The 25,494-nt window shown below is 43.4% G+C and overlaps 1 protein-coding gene across 1 annotated transcript in view; it reads right to left on the reverse strand.

Annotated features, from left to right (window-relative positions):
• SDK1 (sidekick cell adhesion molecule 1) overlaps positions 1–25,494 on the reverse strand; it is a 734,579-nt gene that overhangs the window by 310,772 nt on the left and 398,313 nt on the right. The window contains exons 15-16 of the mRNA XM_030212035.1: positions 7,035–7,182; positions 4,391–4,531 (exon numbers count right to left, since the gene is read on the reverse strand). Of these exons, the coding sequence (XP_030067895.1) occupies positions 4,391–4,531; positions 7,035–7,182 (289 nt within the window). The remainder of the gene's footprint in view (positions 1–4,390; positions 4,532–7,034; positions 7,183–25,494) is intronic.

Consider the following 25,494-nt stretch of genomic DNA (forward strand, 5'->3'; position numbering starts at 1 on the left):
CTCAACCTGTCGGCCAGACTGTTGTTTACGCCTGCCAGATAGGTGGCTTGGAGCACCATGCCGTGACGGCGAGCCCATAGCCACATGCTGACGGCTTCCTGACACAGGGGGCGAGATCCGGTGCCCCCCTGCTTGTTGACATAGTACATGGCAACCTGGTTGTCTGTCTGAATTTGGATAATTTGGTGGGACAGCCGATCTCTGAAAGCCTTCAGAGCGTTCCAGATCGCTCGCAACTCCAGAAGATTGATCTGCAGATCGCGTTCCTGGAGGGACCAGCTGCCTTGGGTGTGAAGCCCATCGACATGAGCTCCCCACCCCAGGAGAGACGCATCCGTGGTCAGCACTTTTTGTGGCTGAGGAATTTGGAAAGGACGTCCCAGAGTCAAATTGGACCAAATCGTCCACCAATACAGGGATTCGAGAAAACTCGTGGACAGGTGGACTACGTCTTCTAGATCCCCAGCAGCCTGGAACCACTGGGAAGCTAGGGTCCATTGAGCAGATCTCATGTGAAGGCGGGCCATGGGAGTCACATGGACTGTGGAGGCCATGTGGCCTAGCAATCTCAACATCTGCCGAGCTGTGATCTGCTGGGACGCTCGCACCCGCAAGACGAGGGACAACAAGTTGTTGGCTCTCGTCTCTGGGAGATAGGCGCGAGCCGTCCGAGAATCCAGCAGAGCTCCTATGAATTCGAGTCTCTGTACTGGGAAAAGATGGGACTTTGGATAATTTATCACAAACCCCAGTAGCTCCAGGAGGCGAATAGTCATCTGCATGGACTGCAGGGCTCCTGCCTCGGATGTGTTCTTCACCAGCCAATCGTCGAGATATGGGAACACGTGCACCCCCAGCCTGCGAAGTGCCGCTGCTACTACAGCCAAGCACTTTGTGAACACCCTGGGTGCAGAGGCGAGCCCAAAGGGTAGCACACAGTACTGGAAGTGACGTGTGCCCAGCTGAAATCGCAGATACTGTCTGTGAGCTGGCAGTATCGGGATGTGTGTGTAGGCATCCTTCAAGTCCAGAGAGCATAGCCACTCGTTTTCCTGAATCATGGGAAGGAGGGTGCCCAGGGAAAGCATCCTGAACTTTTCTTTGACCAGATATTTGTTCAGGGCCCTTAGGTCTAGGATGGGACGCATCCCCCCTGTTTTCTTTTCCACAAGGAAGTACCTGGAATAGAATCCCAGCCCTTCTTGCCCGGATGGCACGGGCTCGATCGCATTGGCGCTGAGAAGGGCGGAGAGTTCCTCTGCAAGTACCTGCTTGTGCTGGAAGCTGTAAGACTGAGCTCCCGGTGGACAATTTGGAGGTTTTGAGGCCAAATTGAGGGTGTATCCTTGCCGGACTATTTGGAGAACCCACTGATCGGAGGTTATGAGAGGCCACCTTTGGTGAAAAGCTTTCAACCTCCCTCCGACTGGCAGGTCTCCCTGCACTGACACATGGATGTCGGCTATGCTCTGCTGGAGCCAGTCAAAAGCCCGTCCCTTGCTTTTGCTGGGGAGCCGAGGGGCCTTGCTGAGGCGCACGCTGCTGACGAGAGCGAGCGCGCTGGGGCTTAGCCTGGGCCGCAGGCTGTCGAGAAGGAGGATTGTACCTACGCTTGCCAGAAGAGTAGGGAACAGTCTTCCTTCCCCCAAAAAATCTTCTACCTGTAGAGGTAGACGCTGAAGGCTGCCGGCGGGAGAACTTGTCGAATGCGGTGTCCCGCTGGTGGAGCTGCTCTACCACCTGTTCGACTTTCTCTCCAAAAATGTTATCCGCACGGCAAGGCGAGTCCGCAATCCGCTGCTGGATTCTATTCTCCAGGTCGGAGGCATGCAGCCATGAGAGCCTGCGCATCACCACACCTTGAGCAGCGGCCCTGGACGCAACATCCAAGGTGTCATACACCCCTCTGGCCAGGAATTTTCTGCACGCCTTCAGCTGCCTGACCACCTCCTGAAATGGCTTGGCTTGCTCAGGGGGAAGCGCATCAACCAAGCCCGCCAACTGCCGCACATTGTTCCGCATGTGTATGCTCGTGTAGAGCTGGTAAGACTGGATTTTGGCCACGAGCATAGAAGAATGGTAGGCCTTCCTCCCAAAGGAGTCTAAGGTTCTAGAGTCCTTGCCCGGGGGCGCCGAAGCATGCTCCCTAGAACTCTTAGCCTTCTTTAGGGCCAGATCCACAACTCCAGAATCATGAGGCAACTGCGTGCGCATCAGATCTGGGTCCCCATGGATCCGGTACTGGGACTCGATCTTCTTGGGGATGTGGGGATTAGTTAAAGGCTTGGTCCAGTTCGCAAGCAATGTCTTTTTTAGGACATGGTGCAAGGGAACAGTGGACGCTTCCTTAGGTGGAGAAGGATAGTCCAGGAGCTCAAACTTTCAGCCCTGGGCTCGTCCTCCACAACCACCGGGAAGGGGATGGCCGTAGACATCTCCCGGACAAAGGAAGCGAAAGACAGACTCTCTGGAGGGGAAAGCTGTCTTTCAGGAGAGGGAGTGGGATCGGAAGGAAGACCCTCAGACTCCTCGTCAGAGAAATATCTGGGGTCTTCTTCCTCTTCCCACGAGGCCTCACCCTCGGTGTCAGACACAAGTTCACGGACCTGTGTCTGCAACCGTGCCCGACTCGACTCTGTGGAGCCACGTCCACGATGGGGGGCGTCGAGAGGTAGACTCCCTCGCCCGCATCGGCGAAGCTCCCTCCGCCGACGTAGTCGGGGGAGCCTTCCTGGGAGGCGCCGGCAGCCGGTACCGCACGCGGCACCGACGCCGGAGACCTCACCTCGGGCGATGGGCCAGCCGGCGCCACGCTCGACTGGTCCCGGTGGCGCAAGCACCGCCGGTACCGGAGGGGTAGGGCGCAGCAGCTCTCCCAGAATCTCTGGGAGAACGGCCCGGAGGCTCTCGTTCAGAGCGGCTGCAGAGAAAGGCATGGAGGGTCGATGCAGGCGTCGACGTCAGAACCTGTTCCGGGCGTGGAGGCTGTTCCGGGCTATCCAGAGTGGAGCGCATCGACACCTCCTGAACAGAGGGTGAGCGGTCCTCTCGGTGCCGATGCCTGCTGGGTGCCGACTCCTTCGGCGACCCAGAGCTCTCGGTACCGACATGGAAGGGGACCGGTGACGATGCTTCTTCGACCTTCTTGGGGCGAAGCATGTCACCGGAGCTTCCCGGGTACCGACGAGGAGGACATAGAATCCAGCCGTGCCTTCCTCGGGGCCGAGATCGAAGAAGGTCGGTCTCGGGGGGGCTGTACCGCAGGAGCCTCAGGGTAGGGGGAGACCCACCCGAAGGCTCACCGCCACCAGCAGGGGAATGGACAGCCCTCACCTGCACTCCAGACGAAGCACCACCGTCCGACGACATCAGCAGACGAGGGTACCGGTACCACCGACGTCGATGCAGCTGTCCCGATTCTCTGCGCCGATGCAGAGGGCCGATGCATCGATGCACTGGCCGCCGAGGTTGAAGGTCTGGACGCTGGAAGACGTCGATGCACTCGATACCCCCGGTGCCGATGCCGACGAAGAGCCCGAGAAACAAAATGTTCCACTGGGCTAACCTCGCTACCTGAGTCCGCCTTGCAAAAGGGAACACAGACTACAGGCCTGAGGGCGGTGCCCAGCCCCCAGACACTGAAGACACAACGCGTGCCTGTCAGTGAGCGAGATTACCCGGGCGCACTGGGTGCACTTCTTGAAGCCGCTGGAAGGCTTCGATGTCATGGGCGGAAAAATCACGCCGGCGAAATCGAAAGACGAAATGGCGAAATTTGGCACAGAAAAAAGGGAAATTTCGACCGGGGCCTAAGTAAGGCCTACCCCGACGACGAAAGAAAACTTAACGGGGCGAAAAAACTCGAAGTAGGGGAAGGGAAAAACCAAAAATGGTTAATCCAAACACTTTCTGGATTTCTCACAGAAAATAGTCGAAAAACGACGCGCGAGGCCGACTTTTCGGGGCACGAACGGTAAAGCACAACCGTACCGAGCGCGGAGAAAAGAAGACTGGCCGGCACAAGCCGGTTTCGGGCGGGAAGACGGCAGCGCATGCGCGGTGCGCATTGGCGCGCGAGGACTAGCAAAGGCCTTTGCTAGTGAAGATTCCGATTGGAGGGGCTGCCGTGGACGTCACCCATCAGTGAGAACAAGCAGCCTGCTTGTCCTCGGAGAACTACCATTAACCCACCATCATGATCATACTAAACTCACCTTTAGTTTAATGCTATATGGTGAATTCCCCCTTTAAAATATACATGGTGTAGACTCTCTACTGCACTTCTAATCAGCTCTTTTGATATCCTAACATAGAAGCTGTACGAAAGCCTTTTTGATTCTTCCTTTCCTAGGAATTTACTCTTCATCTTTCCTAAGCCTCAAGCTCTTACCTAAGGATGTACCCATGGAGCACCCCATTGTGGTCATTTTCGGGAGGTGGCTGCCACTGAACCATGATGGACTGATTGGTACGTCCACTGGCCACTATGTTTTTAGGAGGAGCACTAGGAGGTTCTTCTGGTAATAACAATCTAAAACACAGAAAATGGCTATATTAAAAAAAGATCATTGAACAAAATGCAGTTTGATTTTTATAAAATATTTATAATGTTTATAAAGTACAAATATTTCTGATCCTCAGATGTCTAGGAGGAGGCATACTACAAATTCTGGAAGATATGCTTGAGTTGGTCATTGTAAACATGATATTGAATCAGTTAAGCAAACAACAAGAAAGACGGCTACAATGACCCTAGTTTGACTGATTCGACTTTGCTGCGTCAGTTCCTTAAGACGTATTACAAGCCTGAATGAGTTAGACTGCAGGAGCAGAATATGTTACTTCCATTCAAAGTATTTCTTTCTGCTCTTTTGATATTTTGCAAGTGAACTTCCTATGTCTAAAACAAAACTGTTGTATTTTATTTACAGTTATGGGGTCAAATGTTGTCTTTTTGAAAAAGTTTTCTAGCCCAGTCATTCCCAACTCAGTATCAATCAATATCAAATTATTGTTTATACACTGCTGTCTCCCCAAATGGGTTTACCACGGTTTACAACAAATCAGTTAAAATACAAATGAAATAGCAGGGTTTGATAAAATAAAAAACATAAACATAACATCAATTATTAAATAAAGGTTTCAGCTTCTTCCTAATAACAAAACAAGAAGTTTCTAGATGCACTATAGAAGGTAATAAGTTCTATAAAGGGAGTACAGCAAATGAAAACAAAAAATTAAAAATTTTTTAAAAACAAACACCTTTAGAACTTGGGGGACAAATTACCAAACAATAATTGCAATCCACTTGAATATTCATGAGTTAGATTTGCATGCAGTTGAGGCAGTGCATGCAAATCTATCTCATGCATATTCATTGTAGATATTTGGAAAACCTAATGGAACTAGGCGTGCCCTGAGGACTGGGTTAGAAATGGCTGGTCTAGCCATATAGACAGGGATAGTCAGCTATGAAACCTTGAGTGATGTTCCCTTTCATAAAAGTGAAGTTCAGTTAAGAAGATAGTTTGACACCTTGTTAAAATTGTTCTTTGAAACAGTAAATTAGCAGCTTGATTGTGGCTAAATTGTCTTTATAAAATAGGCTTAAAATTGCACTATTATAGAATACACCTGATCTGTGCCTAACTTAGGTGCAGGTATTTAGGCCTGGCTTTAGATGGTCTAAATGGGTGCGTATAAATTTTAGGCACAAGAATGGCGTATGAATGTATTCTATATACGACACCTAACTTTAGGTGTAATTTATAGAATCATGCTAAGTGCATGGTTTTACAGTGCAAAGTTTTATGGCACCATTTAAAGAATTTCCCTCTAAGTGCATACTACTTGCCAGATTATTTGTCATGTCAGATACAAGATGCAGGACTAGATAAGAACATAAGCGTTGTCATACTGGGACAGACCGAAGGTCCATCAAACTCAGTATCCTGTTTCCAACAATGGCCAATCCAGGTCACAAGTACCAAACAGTACAATACATTTTATGCTGCTTATCGTAGAAATAAGCATTGGATTTTCCCCAAGTCCATCTTAATATGGATTTGGGAATCCATCTTAATATGGACTTAATAGTAAGTCCATCTTAATATGGGGGTGACATGATAGACGTTCAAATATTTAAAAGGTATTAATCCGCATATGAACCTTTTCCGGAGACGGGAAGGTGGTAGAGGACATGAATTGAGGTTGCAGGGGGGCAGACTCAGGAGTAATGGCAGGAAGTATTTTTTCACAGAGAGGGTGGTGGATACGTGGAATGCCCTCCCATGGGAGGTGGTGGAGATTAAAACGGTAATGGAATTCAAACATGTGTGGGATAAACACAAAGGAATCCTGTTTAGAAGGAATGGATCTATGGAATCTTAGTGGACATTGGGTGGCAACGCCAGTATTTGGAGAATAAAACTGGTGCAGGGCAGACTTCTACAGTCTGTGCCCTGAGAAAGACAGGTGCAAATCAAACTCGGATATACATATAAAGTATTATATACCATGTAAAATGAGCTTATCTTGTTGGGCAGACTGGATGGACCATTCAGGTCTTTATCTGCCGTCATTTACTATGCTACTATATGTAATAATGGTTTATGGACTTTTCTTTTAGGAAGATATCCAAACCTTTTTTAAACCCTGCTAACCGCTTTTTACCACATTCTCTGGCAATGAATTCCAGAATTTAATTACACGTTGAGTGAAGAAATATTTTCTCAGATTTGTTTTAAATTTACTACTTTGTAGCTTCATTGCGTTGCCCCTTGTCCTAGTATTTTTGGAAAGGGTAAACAAGCGAATCACGTCTACCCATTCCACTCCACTCTTTATTTCATATACCTCTATCATATCTCCCCTCAGCCATCTTTTCTCTAAGCTGAAGAGCCCTAGGTGCTCTCTGTACCTTTTCTAATTCTACTATACCTTTTTTGAAATGCGGTGACATCTTAATCTGATTTGATATGGTAATTCTTACGTTCATAGACTGTGAAAGCTTAAAAGGTTTTGGTTTTCTGTACCTGCTGGTCTCTGTGCTGTACTGGCCCTTGCCAACCTGGTTAACAGCGCACACTCTGAATTGGTAGGTCCGAGCTGGAGTCAGTCCACTCAGTGTAGCACTTGTTGCCTTTACATCAATATTGGATAGGTGAACCTTCCATGGAGAATCTGATAGAGACAAAGTGTATATCTGCTTCAGACATGCAGAAGGTTTCCATCTACTAGACTAAAACTCATTAAACTTTTCCCATCGACTGTGTTAGGGAATATAGAGTTACAAAGGAGAAACTTTCACGTTACTGCAATAGGCTCATGTAGAGTCGGGATGTCTGCTGAAAAACCAATGCTGCACATGTCACTGCATAATAAATAAGAACTATATTCATTAACATTTTAATAAAAACGGAAATGAGCATGATAAAGACAGATGGGCTGTGTATTTCAAAACCCATCTGTTTGGCAGTCCATTATGAAACCACACCCTCGACTGCTTCTGGTTGAAGGACTTAATGAAATTCTGCAATAGTTTGTTATAATCGCTTCGTTCTGTTTTCAGCAGGTGTTGAAGAATGATTCTATCAGTCAAATCCATTCTTCGCTGAAAGATTTCACTCAGGTTCTGCCGGGGAATTTACACACATTTGTGTTTTCGTTCAAACTGGATGCACTATTCATTCCAATTATTTGTCGGAATGCCTTTTAATAAATGAACCTGCCGTCACTGCATTGGCTTCCTAAATTACATTTGCATGTTGTTAACAAAGTAAAGAATTACAATGCAATAGAGGAGACGATGAAACATTCAGTAGCATCTTCCACAGAAAATTCCCCTAGTCACTATTTCTCAGGCCATATAACACCTTAGATAAATTGGATCATGAAATTAGCATAATAATTAGTAATAATTACAAGGTTACTAGTTTAACACTTATTGAAAAATACTCAAGGACCTAGGTCTACTAATGTACATTAATCACAGTAATATAATTTACGCATGTTATTAGTAAATAGGTCCCATTGATAATAATGGGGTCTCCATTAAATAACATAGGTTAATGTGAAATAATGTGTATTAACATGTTAACGCATGTTAGTAAATCTATGTCCTACAATGTAAAACCTCTGAGGACAGGGAAACATCTACTGTACCAGAGTGTAACTTGCTTGAGTTACCTATGCAGAAGATGTGAACTAAATGCATTTGATGCATATGCGATAGAGGAGTATTTTCCAAACGACACAGGGAGAGTGAAGATGTTACCCAGAAAAGAAATACGTGGAGGGGCATAATCGAAAGGGACGCCCAAGTTTTTCTGAGGACATCCTCGCAGGACGTCCCCGTGAAGGGGTGGGGAAACCCATATTATCGAAACAAGATGGACGTCCATCTTTCGTTTCGATAATACGGTCAGGGATGCCCAAATCACGAAATTTAGGTCAACCTTAGAGATGATCGTCCTTAGACTTGGTCGTTTCTGATTTTCGGCGATAATGGAAACTGAGGCCGCCCATCTCAGAAATGACCAAATCCAAGCCCTTTGGTCATGGGAGGAGCCACCATTCATAGTGCACTGGTCCCCCTCACATCACAGGACACCAACCGGGCACCCTAGGGGGCACTGTAGTGGACTTCAAAAATTGCTCCCAGGTGCACAGCTCCCTTACCGTGTGTGCTGAGCCCCAAAACCCACTACCCACAACTGTACACCACTATCATAGCCCTTATGGGTGAACGGGGGCACCTAGATGTGGGTATAGTGGGTTTCTGGTGGGTTTTGGAGGGCTCACATTTATCAGCACAAGTGTAACAGGTGGGGGGATGGGCCTGGGTCCACCTGTCTGAAGTGCACTGCACCCACTAAAACTGCTCCAGGGACCTGCATACTGCTGCGATGGACCCGAGTATGACATTTGAGGATGGGATAGAGGCTGATAAAAAATATTTTTAAAGAAGTTTTTTGAGGGTGGAAGGGGGTTAGTGACCACTGGGGGAGTAAGGGAAGGTCATCCCCGATTCCCTCCGGTGGTCACCTGGTCAGTTCGGGCACCTTTTCGTGGCTTGGTCGTAACAAAAAAAGGACCAAGTAAAGTCGTCCAAGTGCTCGTCACGGACACCCTTCTTTTTTCAATTATGGGTCGAGGACGCCCATGTGTTAGGCACGCACAAGTCCTGCCTTTGCTATGCATCCGACATGCCCCCGGGAACTTTAGTCTTCCCCGCGACGGAAAGCTTTCGATTATGCTGATTTGGGTGACCCTGGGAGAAGGATGCCCATCTTCCGATTTGTGTCGAAAGATGGGCGTCCTTCTCTTTCGAAAATAAGCCTGATGGCGTCAATTACCAAGCTTACCACCATTAAGAACCAATAAAGAAATAGATAATATAGTCATATCCTCCAGCCATTGAAACAACCATTAATTTAATTTAACATAAGAAACCTTAGGGCTCTTTTACTAAAGTGAATAGGCACTCAACAAATTGATAAAGTAACTGCTTTTGTGTTACTTTTACAATTAGCATGTGCTAACTCATGCGCTGAAGGTATTTTATGTTAGGGGTGAAATTAGGTGGGGCATGGGCAGAAAATGGGCATGGAGAGTACACTGAAGTTTGTTCATGGCAATGTCTGTACGTTAACGTTAATTTAATCACCTCTCTAACCTCATGTACAACTTTCTTTAAATTAGTCCCCTTATTGTCTAACTCCTCTTACACTCTTACCTATGTATATGTTCCATCTTTGCTTATACCCTATGCTGTCTATTAAAATGTTTTATTACATATTGTGTTGACATTGTAAGTGGTTTACTATGCCATACTTTGCCTTGTTATTTGTAGATTTTTACTGCTGTGAATGTCTGTTGATTATGTTTGGTTTATTCTTACTGTACCCCATCTTGAGGGATCCTTTTACAAAGCAGCGGTAAACCCAACATGGGCTTATCGCAGGCTAATCTGGAGCTACCACCGTCCCAGCACAGGCGCCGGCAGTAGTTCCAGCCCCAGCGTGCGTCATTTCCCGCACACTCATTGCAGATATCCTGAAAACCTGACTGGCTGTGGTGCTTCTAGGACCAGGTTTTGCTCTAAGGCATTTGCATCACCTGCCACAGCACTAACATTGAACCATAAATTCACCCTCTCTGGTTATCTCGTTGTCGTCCCAAGTGCATTCTTCTCCTACTAGGTCTAGTGTGTTCTTTCCACTGTCTCCCGCCCTCCATCATGTTTCTTAGTTTTAATTTGACATCCATCCCCCTATCCCTTATATGATATTGGTTGTAACCTTGGGTCCTTTCATATGCTGCCTGTTCTTGCCCAATATTTAATTTTATTTTATTTTCTTTGTAAGCTGCTTAGCTACTTTGTAATTTGCAGTATATTAAATACAAGTGAAATGTGAAAAATGTAATGAAGAATCGGTGGAATGTAGACAATGGACTTGGAAAGATAACATGGATTTCTCCTGGTGCTTTATTTTCTTATACTGGCTGTAGAAAGTTTTAATAAATTGATAGTGCCGGCATCTTTACGTGCATATTTCTGCAACTTTGCTTTTTTTTTTTTTTAAATTGAAGTTGGGGCGAATGTACCTAAAGCACATCCTGGGTTCTCTGAAGCAGCAGTGCTAATGTCACATTATTCATCGATTTTATTTTGTGTTTGCGCTTCATTCAGAATAAATTGACAGCCCTTCAAAGGTGACCTGGATTCTACACAGTCTAAAACATGGAGCTCTGTTAAACTTTGAACCCAGCTGCACTTGTAAATCACTAATTTGATGCTAGTTGGCTTTTTCACTAAGCAACAGTCCCCCCAGAGGCATGATGCCAGCTGGACTATCACCATTATATCTTTTAATTATTGAAAGTATATTTACTCCAGTAATGGCTTCCTGAGAGTACAGCCTTCTTAATGAAACCAGCTAACACACATCAAACTCAGGAAAAATGGACTCGGAATCGATGAGTGTTCAACCAAGCACCATTTAGCTTTTGATGGCCAGTGTTATTCACTATCGCCTTGACAAGCGAGCAGCTTGATAGTACTTTGAAGACACCAAATCCTGTACACCAAACTTATTTCAATACTCATCATTCTCTAGCTGGGAAGAAGACTATTAGGGCTTGATTTTACTACAGGATACCCAAGTAAAAAGTCCAAAAATGTGCCTATTCTAAGCCTCTCTTGTAAAGGTAAGATGGGCATTTATGCACCTTTGTAACAGAAGTTAAATTTGAGCATACACGCATTTTAGAAATATGCACGCACATAGCAACTGCGCCCGAACCATGCCCCACTGAAGACCTACACTGAGACTGCGCAAACGTAGGTGCTAGCGTTTATGTGCCAAACATGTAGGTAAATGTTTAGAATAACGGCATTTACATGCGTATGTGTGAACACAGGCATGTAAATGACAAAATTCTGCCTAATCGCTATTCTATAAATACACGCATATCATACATATTCCCTCTAATTCTACAAAGGTTGCCAAAAATTGTACGTGCCCACTTTGCTAAAACAATTTAATTGGATTATGAGCTAATTAGTATTAATTGGCTTTTTAACAAGCAATTATTGCCACTAATTAGATTTAATTGGCATTTACGCACCTAAAATATAAGTGCAATCTGAAAAAAGGGGCGTAGAAATGAGAGGGTCATAGGTGTAATGGGGCGTTCCTAAAATTAATGCGTGTAGTTATAGAATAATAGGGATATCTGCCTAATGTAGGTATATAGTACATTGGCCGCACCTAAAGTTAGGCGCGATTCTATAAACTGCACCTTACTTTAAGGGCAGCTTAAGGAATAGCACTTTATTCGGCGCTGATTTTTTTGACATCATACATAGAATCTAAGCCAATATGTATTTTACAGGTAAGTGTGCACTTAGGCAGAGTCTGGGTAGAGCATGGATAGAGCCCACATTGACATGCATAATTTATTAAATAAATACCATAAATTACACGCGACTCGCCAGCATTTAGGCATAGGCACTTATGCCAGCTCTATGAAATGAAGCAGCCCAAGGGCAATCTCACTTGACTTCATTTGACCAGCATACCCACTTGTTTTCCTGTGCTACACAAGAGGTTGCTGTACCAGAGTTTTAAAGACAATTGTTTGGTTATAGGAAGTGTGATTGTGACCCCCGAAGCAGGCAGGTAGTACTGCCGAAACATGGATCATGTCGGGTCCTTTTACTCAAGCTGCTTAGCAGCTCACAGTGCCACTTTTAGCAGCTAATTTTATAGAAGAACACTTGATAAGGGTATACGTATAGATTACATGAAGACATTTACACCTTTTTCAGAGCAAGTGCAAATTTGTGCATGGGCATTAATAGACTACCAGGCTATTTTGTATAGGCACATAAGCACCTTTCTGACTTCTCACAAGTGTCTTATTATAAAATTACCTCATATACGCAGCTTAGTAAAAGGACCCTTTTGTATGATGGAACGTGAACCCTATATATTAATTCAAAAGAAGGGCAAAGGTATTTATTTTAAATACCAAAGAATGATTTGCATAACTATCAATTTTATTGGGAAAACACGTTATGATAGCGCCAAACCCCTCCGAGAAAAACTGCACTGGCTCCCAATCAAAGAACGCATTGCTTTTAAGGTCTGCACCATGGTTCATAAAATTATATACGGCGAAGCCCCGGGATACATGACAGACCTCATAGACCTACCAACCAGAAACACAACAAGATCAGCACGAACTTACCTAAATCTCCACTACCCAAGTACTAAAGGACTCAAATACAAAATCAACTTACGCATCCAGCTTTCCTTACTTAAGCGCACAAATATGGAACGCTCTGCCAAAGATAATAAAAACAACGAACGACCATCTAAGTTTCCGGAAAGAACTAAAAACAAACCTGTTCAAAAAGGCATACCCCACTGACCCAACATAAAAACCTAAGCTCCTGCGACACTGCAAAACCAAAGACTGTAATGGACATACCTTAACCCTCATCCCCCCTCCCTATTTTCCCCAATGTATCTACCAAACACGAACCTTCTTTTACCACAATAACACCTGCATTTGTTCATACCGCAACTGGCGAACGCCGTTGCGATACCATGTAAGCCACATTGAGCCTCCAAGTAGGTGGGAAAATGTGGGATACAAATGAAACAAATAAAATAAAAAATAAATAAAAAAAATATAAGACACATGTGTAATTTATTTATTTATTTATTGCATTTGTATCCCACATTTTCCCACCTCTTTGCGGGCTCAGTGTGGCTCCACCCAAACTATGCCCCAGGGAATGCCAACATGCAGAGGGCTAGATTTTATATATGGCGCCAAAAAAAGTGCTATTGTAGAAGCCGTGCACTTATGCCCGGGAATCGCGCCGGTCATTTACACCAACTGAAACATGGTGCAAATGTACGTTCCTATATTAGGCACGTATTCCCATTATTCAATTACAACGCACGTTAATTTTAGGAACAGACCTGTTCCGTCCATGACCCTTCCATTTCCGCACCCTCCTGTTCAAATTGCATCTAAATTTTAGGCGCGTAAAGTTCAATTAAATTTAATTAGTGACAATAATTGCTTGTTAAACCAATTACTGGTGCTAATTACCTTGTTTAATTAAATTGTGCATGCAAATTGGACACATGCACAATTTTTGGCAACTTTTACAGAATTAGGGGGGAAATGTGTAAAAACAGGCCTGCTCTTTCCATGCATTTACTTTTTTACGCATATATAACCCCATGCAATTTCAGACGAGTCCTGCTTTACTAGTAAAAAATGCACTGTCTGTCTGTCTATATAAACTTACAGCGTACTTGGGTACATGCAGAAGATTACAGACACAAATTTACAGCTTCTAAAGAACAGGTTGTGCAAGAGCATGTGTGTGCTACTGGGATTCATTCTGGGTAACTGTTTTATGAAGCCACATAAGTACCGTGGAGGCGTATTTTCAAAGCACTTAGACTTACATAGAGAGGCATAATCGAAAGGGACGCCCAAGTTTTTCTGAGGACGTCCTCGCAGGACGTCCCCGTGAAGGGGCAGGGAAACCCGTATTACCGAAACAAGATGGACGTCCATCTTTCGTTTCGATAATACGGTCGGGGACGCCCAAATCTGGAAATTTAGGTCGACCTTAGAGATGGTCGTCTCCTTTCTAAAATATGCTTTAAAAACCCCCCAAACTTTTGACAATTTTGACGTAAGTGCCATAGTACAAAATTAGCCGCAATGGAATGCTGAGAAAAATGAATCAACTGCATTCTTTTTTCTAAAGGGTATAGATTTCTTTCTTACGATGCGGTAATCATACACGAGGAACTAGGCAATCCAACAAGGATGACCCTGCCTCCCAGGTGGTACAACCAGGCATGGCACAGTTTCCCAGGATAATTCAGTTTCATTTTTTATTGCCAGTGTAAACATCACCTGAGAGCTCTTAACCCAAGCACCTCGATCCAGTGAACAGTTTGATTCTACAGCAGGGCCTATTAATCTCGCTGGCACCTCAGGCTGCTGCTCTGTTTATATGCTGTGTCTGTAGAATACCTTGTTTATTCTTTTTCCTCTTCTGGTGGAAGATAAAAGATCTGGCAGGAAGAGAGATTAAACTGAAAACTAATACAAACTAACCCTATTTATCTCCTAGGAACTCCCATTTGTAAAGAAAAGTGGTCTGGGGATCATTTACTTGCTCACTGAGCTCTGGATTCAGCAAATTTGCGGAATGTCTTTAAAATTTAAATAGCAAGTCCTGTCTTGACAATCAATAGGCTAAATGCTTTGAAAGACTTCTATACTATCTAAAACCAACCCAACAGAAATCACTAAAGAGGCTTTGTTCTTTCATACAGAAGAACAGCTTTGACACTGAAAACAGGCTATAAAATTTTAACACCTACTTTCCTTCTCCTCAGAGATAACTGTTGCATTTCTACGTAAAAAGCTTGGCAACATACAGCAGCACCAAAAGTCTTGCTCGGAGACACTGTTTAATAAAACTGTTACCCAACTGACATACCTCATATTTCAAGAAACTAAAGCTACTTAGATGCTAGTCTTTCTGCTTCACTTAGTTTTCACTTTACTATTAATTGTGTTTCTGATATTCAGCCGGTGGCAATCAGTGTTTTGCTGGCTGCTGCTAGTGCTAAACCCGTAAGTTCAATGCCAGGCCATGTCTACGCACTGGCACTGAATTTACAGGTTTGTGGAGCCAGCTAACAACACATAGCTGGTGGTGGGTTATTCAGCACTTAACCAGCGATGGGTTACCCGCATAAAGATACGACTGACTTTTATGCGGTCCTATTTATACAGTAAACCTGACAGGTTAAGTTCTGAATATAAGCTCTTAACTGGCCAAGTGCTTACTCTGCCCCTGGAGCAACTCCAAAATAGCTGGTTTCGAGTCTGATCCTAATTCAAGCAGGAAATAACAACAGGTAAAAGTATACTCCTCCTTCAATTCGACATGTCCAGTGTATTCGACATGGTAAACCATAAAATACTACTAAGACTACTAGACTACTTCAGCATCAGCAGAAACATAATCAGCTGGGTCAAGGGCTTCCTAACCTCTAGAACACACCAAGTGAAATCAAACTCAAACATATCACCACATTGGAAAGCAGACTTTGGAGTACCCCAAGGATCACCACTATCGCCGATCCTCTTCAATCTAATGATGACCCCTTTAGCCAAGTCCTTATCCAACCATGGCCTCAACCCTTTCATCTACGCAGATGATGTCACAATATACATTCCTTATAAACATGAACTAGCAGAAATTTCCAACGAAATCAAGCTCAGACTGAACATCATGGACTCATGGGCAAATGCATTCCAACTAAAACTCAACACAGAAAAAAACAGACTGTCTCATCCTCTCATCCCAATACAAACCCACAAGCATAAACACCCTAGATCACACCCTTCCTACCTCAAACAGCCTGAAAATTCTCGGCGTCACAATCGACTGTAACCTCACCCTAGAGTGCCAAGCAAACTTTACTGCTAAGAAAATGTTCCATTCAATGAAGAAACTCAAACGACTGAAACCATTCTTCCCGAGGGATACATTTCGCAATCTGGTACAATCCATGGTATTAAGTCAAATAGATTACTGCAATGGAATCTATGCGAGATGTAAAGCACAAATCATAAAGAAACTCCAGACCGCCCAAAACACGGCAGCCAGGCTCATATTTGGAAAAATGCGATTCGAAAGCGCAAAACCCCTCCGAGAAAAACTGCACTGGCTCCCAATCAAAGAACATATTGTTTTCAAAATCTGCACACTGGTTCATAAAATTATCTACGGCGAAGCCCTGAGATATATGATAAACCTCATAGACCTGCCAACCAAAAACACAACAAAATCAGTACGAACATACCTGAATCTCCACTACCCAAACTGCAAAGGACTAAAATACAAATCAACTTATGCATCCAGCTTCTCCTATATAAGCACCCAATTATGGAACGTACTAGCCAAAGCTGTGAAAACAACATATGACCACCTAACCTTCCGGAAATCACTACAAACTAAGCTGTTCGAAATGACATACCCTACCGACCCAACCTAAATACCTAAACCCTGCAACACAAGCAAAACCTAACAGCGTATGGACAAAACACACTCCCCCTCTCTACGATCCACTATTATGTCTTGTACATATGAACCTTATTATAGCATTATTCACTTTGTAATTGTTCTACCGGAACTGGCGATCGCCAATACGGTACTATGTAAGCCACATTGAACCTGCAAATAGGTGGGAAAATGTGGGATACAAATGCAATAAATAAAATAATTGGTTATTTTCAAAGGCTAAAGTGGCTAGGGCTTTTCAGCTTGGAGAAAAGATGGCTGAGGAGAGATATGATAGAGGTCTATAAAATAATAAGTGGAGTGGAACGAACAGACGTGAATCACTTCTTGACTTTTTCCAAAAATACTAGCACTATGGGGTACGTAATGAAGCTACAAAGTAGTAAATTTACAACAAAGCAGAGAAAATATTTTTTTACTCAACGTGTAAGTAAACTCTGGAATTCATTGCCAGAGAATGTAGTAAAAGCAGTTAGCTTAGTGGGGTTTAAAAAGGTTTGGATAGCTTCCTAAAACAAAAATCCATAAGCAAGATTGACTTGGGGAAAATCCACTGCTTATTTCTAGGATAAGCAGCATAAAATGTATTGTACTGTTTTGGGATCTTGATTGGCTGCTGTTGGAAACAGGATGCTGGGCTTGATGGACCTTTGGTCTGTCCCAGTAAGGCAACACTTATGTTCTTAAATGCTACTGAAAATGACCAGCTAGCCCCAAACAGGCAATTTAGTTGATCAGGAGCCATCTCTGGTCAGTTAAATCACATTGAATATCGATCCTCAAATGAAAAATGTATACTCTTAACAAAAAGGTATCACCTACAACTTTTTTAAAAACTATTTTTAATTCTAAATAGTTAACTGAACTAACGTGGCAATCAAACTACCTTATTCAGAATCTATAAAATATCTAACTAAATTATGTTTATGTTTATTAAAAACTTGCTATACCACATATTCCAAACATATGGATCTAAGTGGTTTACAATTGTGCTAAAAGAAAAAATAGAGAAAGAAAGGAACGCCATTATAAAAAGGACAAAGAAACAACCGTTCAGATACAACCACTCCAAATGGTTATCCATATTCAAACTGTCAAGACTGACATTCCAGTAAAAACATTCACTGTCAAGCTGCAACATCCCAGGCTGAACTCACTAAGGATTATTAAGAAAAGCCAAAGTGAAATAATGTGTTTTGAGAAGAGCCTTAAATTAAAAGGAAAGACTGTTTATTTATTTATTTGTTGCATTTGTATCCCACATTTTCCCACCTTTTTGCAGGCTCAATGTGGCTTACAATAATCGGTTATGGCATTCGTCATTCCAGAGTAGAAAGTTTCAATTGGATTTGTAAAGAGAATAGGATAGTAGGCATAGAAGGAGATCAGTTAGACTATAAGGTGAAGTGGTGATGTGTTGCGTTTACAATAGTTGATCGATATCGTGATATGCCTTGTTGAAGAGATATGTCTTCAGAGATTTGCGAAAGTTGGTTAGTTCGTAGATTGTTTTTAAGTTACATGGTAAGGCGTTCCACGACTGCTGATGTGCACAGGAAGAGAATTCCAAAAAGAAGGGGCCAGAAAATAGAAAGCTATGTGCCATGTAGATTCAAGATGGGTCAATCTAGGGCCTGGGAGGATCTACGGTTAGAATCAAGGAAATGGAGTGAAGCGAAGTGTATGGCACAGTTGAAGCTGAAAGATATGATGGGACACCGGAATAAGAAGTTTTGGGCTCTGTTTACTAAGCTGTGCTGTAAGCGTGCTAACCTTTTAGTGTGCGCTAATGCTGGAGACACACATATATTCCTATCGGTGTCTCTAGTATTAGTGTGCACTAAAACGTTAGCAAGCCAACAACGTGGCTTAGTAAACATGGCCCTTTATGAGCAAGAATTAGGATTTTAAATGGAATTCGAAACTGGACCGGAAGCCAGTGGAGTTGAATGAGATGAAAAGAAATATGATCAAATCTACAAGTCTTCTTCTTCTTTCTTTCTTTATTCATTCATTAATTCAAGACTTTCTATACCTCTTTAACTAACAAGTAGGGCAAAGGAATCATAGGTGGAAAGAACTACATCAAGGAGACAGAAAAGATGCATATTCATCCAGCAATTAGCAACATTATCAGCAAGCACACAATGCAGGGTGGTGACAAGCATGTCCCGAAACCTGCTCAAGTTCCATAGGCCTGGTGGAAAAGCCATGTTTTAACTGCACACTTAAATCGCCTCAGGTACTGCTCACATTTCTAAATTCCCATCATTATCCCACCCATGAAGTTGGATAACTTGCTATCTTTAAATAAAAATGATTAGCTTTTAAAATACATGAAAGCAGAATTGTGATGGTCAAGGCTTGACATGTAAGAGGAAAGATTTACATTTTTTGATGGGCAAATCAATAGAAATCAAACTAAATAAAACATGGAAAAGAAAATAAGATGATACCTTTTTTATTGGACATAACTCAACACATTTCTTGATTAGCTTTCGAAGGTTGCCCTTCTTCATCAGATCGGAAATAAGCAAATGTGGTAGCAGATAGTATATATAAGTGAAACATCCAAGCATTTCTTTGACAGTCTTGAAAGGTGGGATTTTGTTTGATTTCTGTTGATAACCTTTAAGAGTGGACTAACACGGCTACCACACCTCTCTACTTGATGGGCAAAGAAATTCTGTTCTGGTAGAATTGGCATGACGTCCAGTGGTAGAATATGCAATGTCAGATATTTTGGCTTTTCAGAATGATGAGTTTTTTAAGTTTAACATAAGGTAGCTTCATAAGTAATGTTAGAATGACATTGAAGTGCCATGGCACAGGAGACATCTGCAATGGTGGTTGAAATGGAGAAGCCATTTCATAATCTGAGAAATGATAGGATAATCCTATCAACTGGAGTGTAATACGACAAGAGAGCACAAAGATGTGGAGGGGCATTTTCGATATGACATCTAAGTCCAACTTTGGAGTGGAGAGAGAACTGAACCTTGGGGTAAACTCCTGAGCAGAGGGGGAATTTGAAGGACGTTCCATGAGGGGTTACTACTGAAAAAGTACACTCTGAAAGAAAGGATAGTATATGGCAGTTTAATCCAATATCTTTAAGGTGTGATATAAGCAAGGAGTGGTTGATGTGGAGGGGCATAATCGAACGGGGTGCCCAAGTTTTCATGAGGGCGTCCTTGCAGGACATCCCGCGAAGGGGCGGGGAAACCCGTATTATCAAAACAAGATGGGCGGCCATCTTTCGCTTCGATAATACAGTCAGGGACGCCCAAATCTCAACATTTAGGTCGACCTTAGAGATGGTTGTCCCTAGAGATGGTTGTCCCCGATTTTTGGCGATAATGGAAACCCAGGACACCCATTTCAGAAACAACCAAATCCAAGCCATTTGGTCGTGGGAGGAACCAGCATTCATAGTGCACTGGTCCCCCTCACATGCCAGGACACCAACCGGGCAACCTAGGGGGCACTGCAATGGACTTCAGAAAAAGCTCCCAGGTACATAGCTCCCTTACGTTGGGTGCTGAGACCCCCAAAACCCACTCCCCACAACTGTACACCACTACCATAGCCCTTAAGGGTGAAGGGGGCACCTACATGCGGGTACAGTGGGTTTCTGGTGGGTTTTGAAGGACTCACATTTACCACCACAAGTTTAACAGGTAGGGGGGGATGGGCCTGGGTCAGCCTGCCTGAAGTGCACTGTGGTACCCACTAAAACTGCTCCAGGGACCTGCATACTGCTGTCATGGAGCTGGGTATGATATTTGAGGCTGGCATAGAGGCTGGAAAAATATTTAATTTTTTTTTAGGGTGGGAGGAGTAGGGGGAGGTCATCCCCGATTCCCTCCGGTGGTCATCTGGTCATTTAGGGCTCATTTTTGTGGTTTGGTCGTAAACAAAAAGGACAAGTAAAGTCGGCCAAGTGTTCATCAGGGATGCCCTTCTTTTTTCCATTATTGGCCGAGGACGCCCATGTGTTAAGCATACCCCAGTCCTGCCTTCGCTATGCTTCCGGCACGCCCCCATGAACTTTGGTCGTTCACGGACAGAAAGCAGTTCAGGATGCCCAAAATCGGTTTTCGATTATGCCGATTTGGGCGACCCTGGGAGAAGGACGCCCATCTCCCAATTTGTGTCGAAAGATGGGCGCCCTACTCTTTCGAAAATAAGTCTGCAAGTCAGTAGCTGCCAACAGACCGAGGGAAATGAGAAGTGCAATCTCACCTTTATCCAGAATGGAGTGCAAATCACTGACTAATGAGGTAATGGTTGCCACTGTACTGTGATCTGTTCTGAACCTGGTTTGCCTAGGGTGTAGGATCCTTTGAGGCTCATTTTCAAAGCACTTAACCTTCCAAAGTTCCATAGGTTTCATATCAGATATAACATGGAATAACGATTTAGAAGGATTGTTAGAATTGGCGATAGATCTAGAATAAAAGTTTCTCTTAGTAAGTTTGATTGCAACAGTCCATGATGAAAACCAAAGTAAGCACTTTCAGGTGGAGAATCAGAGCATGTTACAAAAGTAGAATGGAATAAAGGAGCGAAGGAAGAATCCCAGTAGATGGAAGCCTCCTTAAGTGTAAGATCAAGAAAGTTAGAGGATAGAAACATAAAGACCAGTTGGGAGAAGAGAGGGTCATGCTTAATAAATTGAGAAGAAGAGTTACTGAGCGGAGGGTAAACAGTAAATAAACAAGGGCGAGAAGGGATCTGGAGAGAAACAGTAAGGAATAAGTGATCAGTCCAAGGCAAAGCAAGTGAGTGCAGTGGGGAAAAGGAAAACGGAAATTAGAGATCTTTATGAACTAGGATAAGATCATAAGTACATAAGTGTTGCTATACTGGGACAGACCGAAGTTCCATCAAGCCCAGCATCCTGTTTCCAACAGTGGTCAATCCAGGTCACAAGTACATGGCAAGATCCCAAAACAAAACATTTTATGCTGCTTATCCTAGAAATAAGCACTGTATTTTCCTCCAGTCCATTTTAATAATGGCTTATGGACTTTTCTTTTAGGAAGATCATGGCCTGCAACATGGGTAGGTGTATTTACCAACTGAGTGAAGTGAAGGCTCTACTGGAAAAAAGAGGATTTTGGGGAGTGAATATCATTGATATGAATAGTAAAATCACCAGCAATAATAAGGTTAGGATAGTGGGAAGAAGCATTGGCTAATGTCTGCATAAAGGCTTCCCAAAGCAGACTTGAAGGTCTTGGTGGGATGTAATAGACCATTAGCATAAGGGAACATGGGGAAGAAACTTTCAGGATCAGAGTTTCTGGGTAAAGGAAGTCCACAGAGGGCTGTTCAGTAGCTATAACGGATGGGGACAAGCAAATAGCCATGCCTCCTCCCTTTTTAGAGGCTCAGGCAGAATGAAAAGCGGTATAGCCAGGATGTAAAGATTTGTACAGGTAAGATTGCAGCAACACTCGCCTAAATTCTGTCATATGAGGGTACAAGTGGGATGACTCTGTGTACAGAACTGTCTCACAGTGCTTCAAAATAGAATTTGGTCTCAGTATCAACGGATGTGGATGAGATATTTGGAGCTGGAGAATGATGGTTGCTATTTTGTGCTTATGCAGCAGTTTCTACCCTTCTTTTGCTTTTCTGTTTATGCTTGTCTATTTGTTCCTACTGGGTTTTTTTTTTGTTACATTTATACCCCGCGCTTTCCAACTCATGGCAGGCTCAATGTGGCTTACATGGGGCAATGGAGGGTTAAGTGACTTGCCCAGAGTCACAAGGAACTGCCTGTGCCTGAAGTGGGAATCAAACTCAGTTCCTCAGTTCCCCAGGACCAAAGTCCACCACCCTAACCACTAGGCCACTCCTCCACTGTTGCTACTATTTGAGATTCTACACGGAATGTTGATATTCCCCAACAACATTCCATGCAGAAGTCAGCTGTTGCAGATCACCAATGTGGCCGCGCAGGCTTCTGCTTCTGTGAGTCTGACGTCCTGCATGTATGTGCTCAGACTCACAGAAACAGAAGCCTGCGCAGCCTTCTACATGGAATGTTGCTAGTGGAATAGCAACATTCCATGTAGAATCTCCAATAGTATCTATTTTATTTTTGTTACATTTGTACCCTGTGCTTTCCCACTCATGGCAGGCTCAATGCGGCTTACATGGGGCAATGGAGGGTTAAGTGACTTGCTAAGAGTCACAAGGAGCTGCCTGTACCTGAAGTGGGAATTGAACTCAGTTCCTCAGGACTAAAGTCCGCCACCCTAACCACTAGGCCACTCCTCCACTGTTACTACTATTTGAGATTCTACATGGAATGTTGCTATTCCACTAGCAACATTCCATGTAGAAGTTGGCCCTTGCAGATCACCAATGTGGCCGCGCAGCCTTCTACATGGAATGTTGCTAGTGGAATAGCAACATTCCATGTAGAATCTCCAATAGTAGCAACATTCCATGTAGAATCTCCAATAGTACCTATTTTATTTTTGTTACATTTGTACCCTGCGCTTTCCCACTCACGACAGGCTGAATGCGGCTTACATGGGGCAATGGAAGGTTAAGTGACTTGCCCAGAGTCACAAGGAGCTGCCTGTGCCTGAAGTGGGAATCGAACTCAGTTCCTCAGTTCCCCAGGACCAAAGTCCACCACCCTAACCACTAGGCCACTCCTCCACTTAGGTATTACTGTTGGTTCCATTGGGGTTGGGGCATGGTCTTGGGAGGAGGGGGGGCTGGGGTAAGAGGGTAGGCAGGTAGGTGTCTGTAGTGCAGGGTTTAGCTGTGAGTATTGATAGATAAGGTAGTTGGGGGGTAGGGAGGGTGTAGGGATAATTTTGGACATCTTCTAAGTTTTTATTTATCTCAGTGTAATGTGAAGACGGTAAAGTGTCCACTTCACCTTTCCTTGTTGCATGTAATGATGTTTTCATACTTTAAATAAAGGGTTAAAAAAAAAAAGAATTAAAAGGCATATGACTGTTTTGAAAGTTTAAGTTACAGTATCATTAAAGTATTGATTTTCACTTCAGTTTCAGTAAATTTTGTTGGAATTACACTTTATGGCCCAAAATGTATGCTGTTTTCAACTGCAAGATTAAAAGGTTTAATTACATGACGATCAAGAGTTAAAATTTATCGTTGCCCACCCCTAATTAGAAAAGACTTGAAGACCTGAGTATTAATACCCTGGAGGACAGGAGGGATACAGGAAATATGATATAGATGTTTAAATACTTAAAAGGTATTAATATACAAACAAATCTTTTCCAGAGATGGGGAAGCAGTAGAACTAGAGGACATGACTTGAAGTTGCAGGTGCTAGACTCAGGGGGAACATCAGGAAATTCTTTTGCACAGAAAGGGGTTGTGGATGCCTGAAATATCCTCTTGGTGGAGATGGTAGGGACTAAAATAGTGATGGAACTCAAGAATGCATGGGATAAACACTAGAGGCTTAGGGATATTTCCTATCTGTGATTTTTGTTTTCTTCGCTGGATGAGCAAGTGTTACGAAAGAACGAACTTCCGCATATTACTGAAGACCCATCTCTTTAATAAAGCGTACCACAAAGATCAACCAATGTGAATATGCACAACTCGCCCATCTATATTCAGAACTGTTTCTTAATATCTGCCTGTATACTATTACTTTGTTTAATTATCATGATGCTGACCAAGATCCTGCAATACTAAATGTTTATTTACTAACATTCTTCCACTGCTCACGATGCCACTTTGAGCCTGCAAAGAGGTGGGATAAGGTGGGATACAAATGCAACAAATAATAATAATTGTTATTAAACTGTTTTTATTGTGTATGTGGAAATTGTAAACCATTTGATAGTGCTGTACAGAAACTGTACAATAAATAAATACATAACTTTATAGATGGGTAGTAATGGGTAGGATAGGTAAGAGTAAAGGTTGGATAGAAATTCTAATAGTTGAGAAGTAAAACCAGTGCCGGGAAGACTTCTACAGTCTGTGTACCTTAAATGCCAAAAACAAATCAGGATCAAATATGGGTATTTTATATCACATGTCATGAGTGCAGGTGCTGTTGTATCTCAGTGGGGGAGGGAAGACATCTTAAGGTTGAAATTAGCAAGTAAAATGTTAGCAATATTGTTGGATTACTGATTTAATCATGTAGTGGTAATGAATGTGACTATGCACAGACTGAACGGATCATGTACATAAGTACATAAGTAATGCCGCACTGGGAAAAGACCAAGGGTCCATCGAGCCCAGCATCCTGTCCACGACAGCGGCCAATCCAGGCCAAGGGCACCTGGCAAGCTTCCCAAACGTACAAACATTCTATACAATCAAGCCATTGTGACATCACTAATGAGGTTGGCTCTTATTGGTGGAATGAGCCACTATGACATCACAATAGGTTAAATCACTGCTCTATGTAATAAAAGTGAGCCAAGTAGAGGACATAAGTACATAAGTAATGCCACACTGGGAAAAGACCAAGGGTCCATCGAGCCCAGCATCCTGTCCACGACAGCGGCCAATCCAGGCCAAGGGCACCTGGCGAGCTTCCCAAACGTACAAACATTCTATACAATCAAGCCATTGTGACATCACTAATGAGGTTGGCTCTTATTGGTGGAATGAGCCACTATGACATCACAATAGGTTAAATCACTGCTCTATGTAATAAAAGTGAGCCAAGTAGAGGACATAAGTACATAAGTAATGCCACACTGGGAAAAGACCAAGGGTCCATCGAGCCCAGCATCCTGTCCACGACAGCGGCCAATCCAGGCCAAGGGCACCTGGCGAGCTTCCCAAACGTAAAAACATTCTATACATGTTACTCCTGGAATTGTGGA

This window comes from Microcaecilia unicolor, chromosome 8, assembly GCF_901765095.1.
Source record: "Microcaecilia unicolor chromosome 8, aMicUni1.1, whole genome shotgun sequence".
NCBI classification, from domain to species: domain Eukaryota; kingdom Metazoa; phylum Chordata; class Amphibia; order Gymnophiona; family Siphonopidae; genus Microcaecilia; species Microcaecilia unicolor.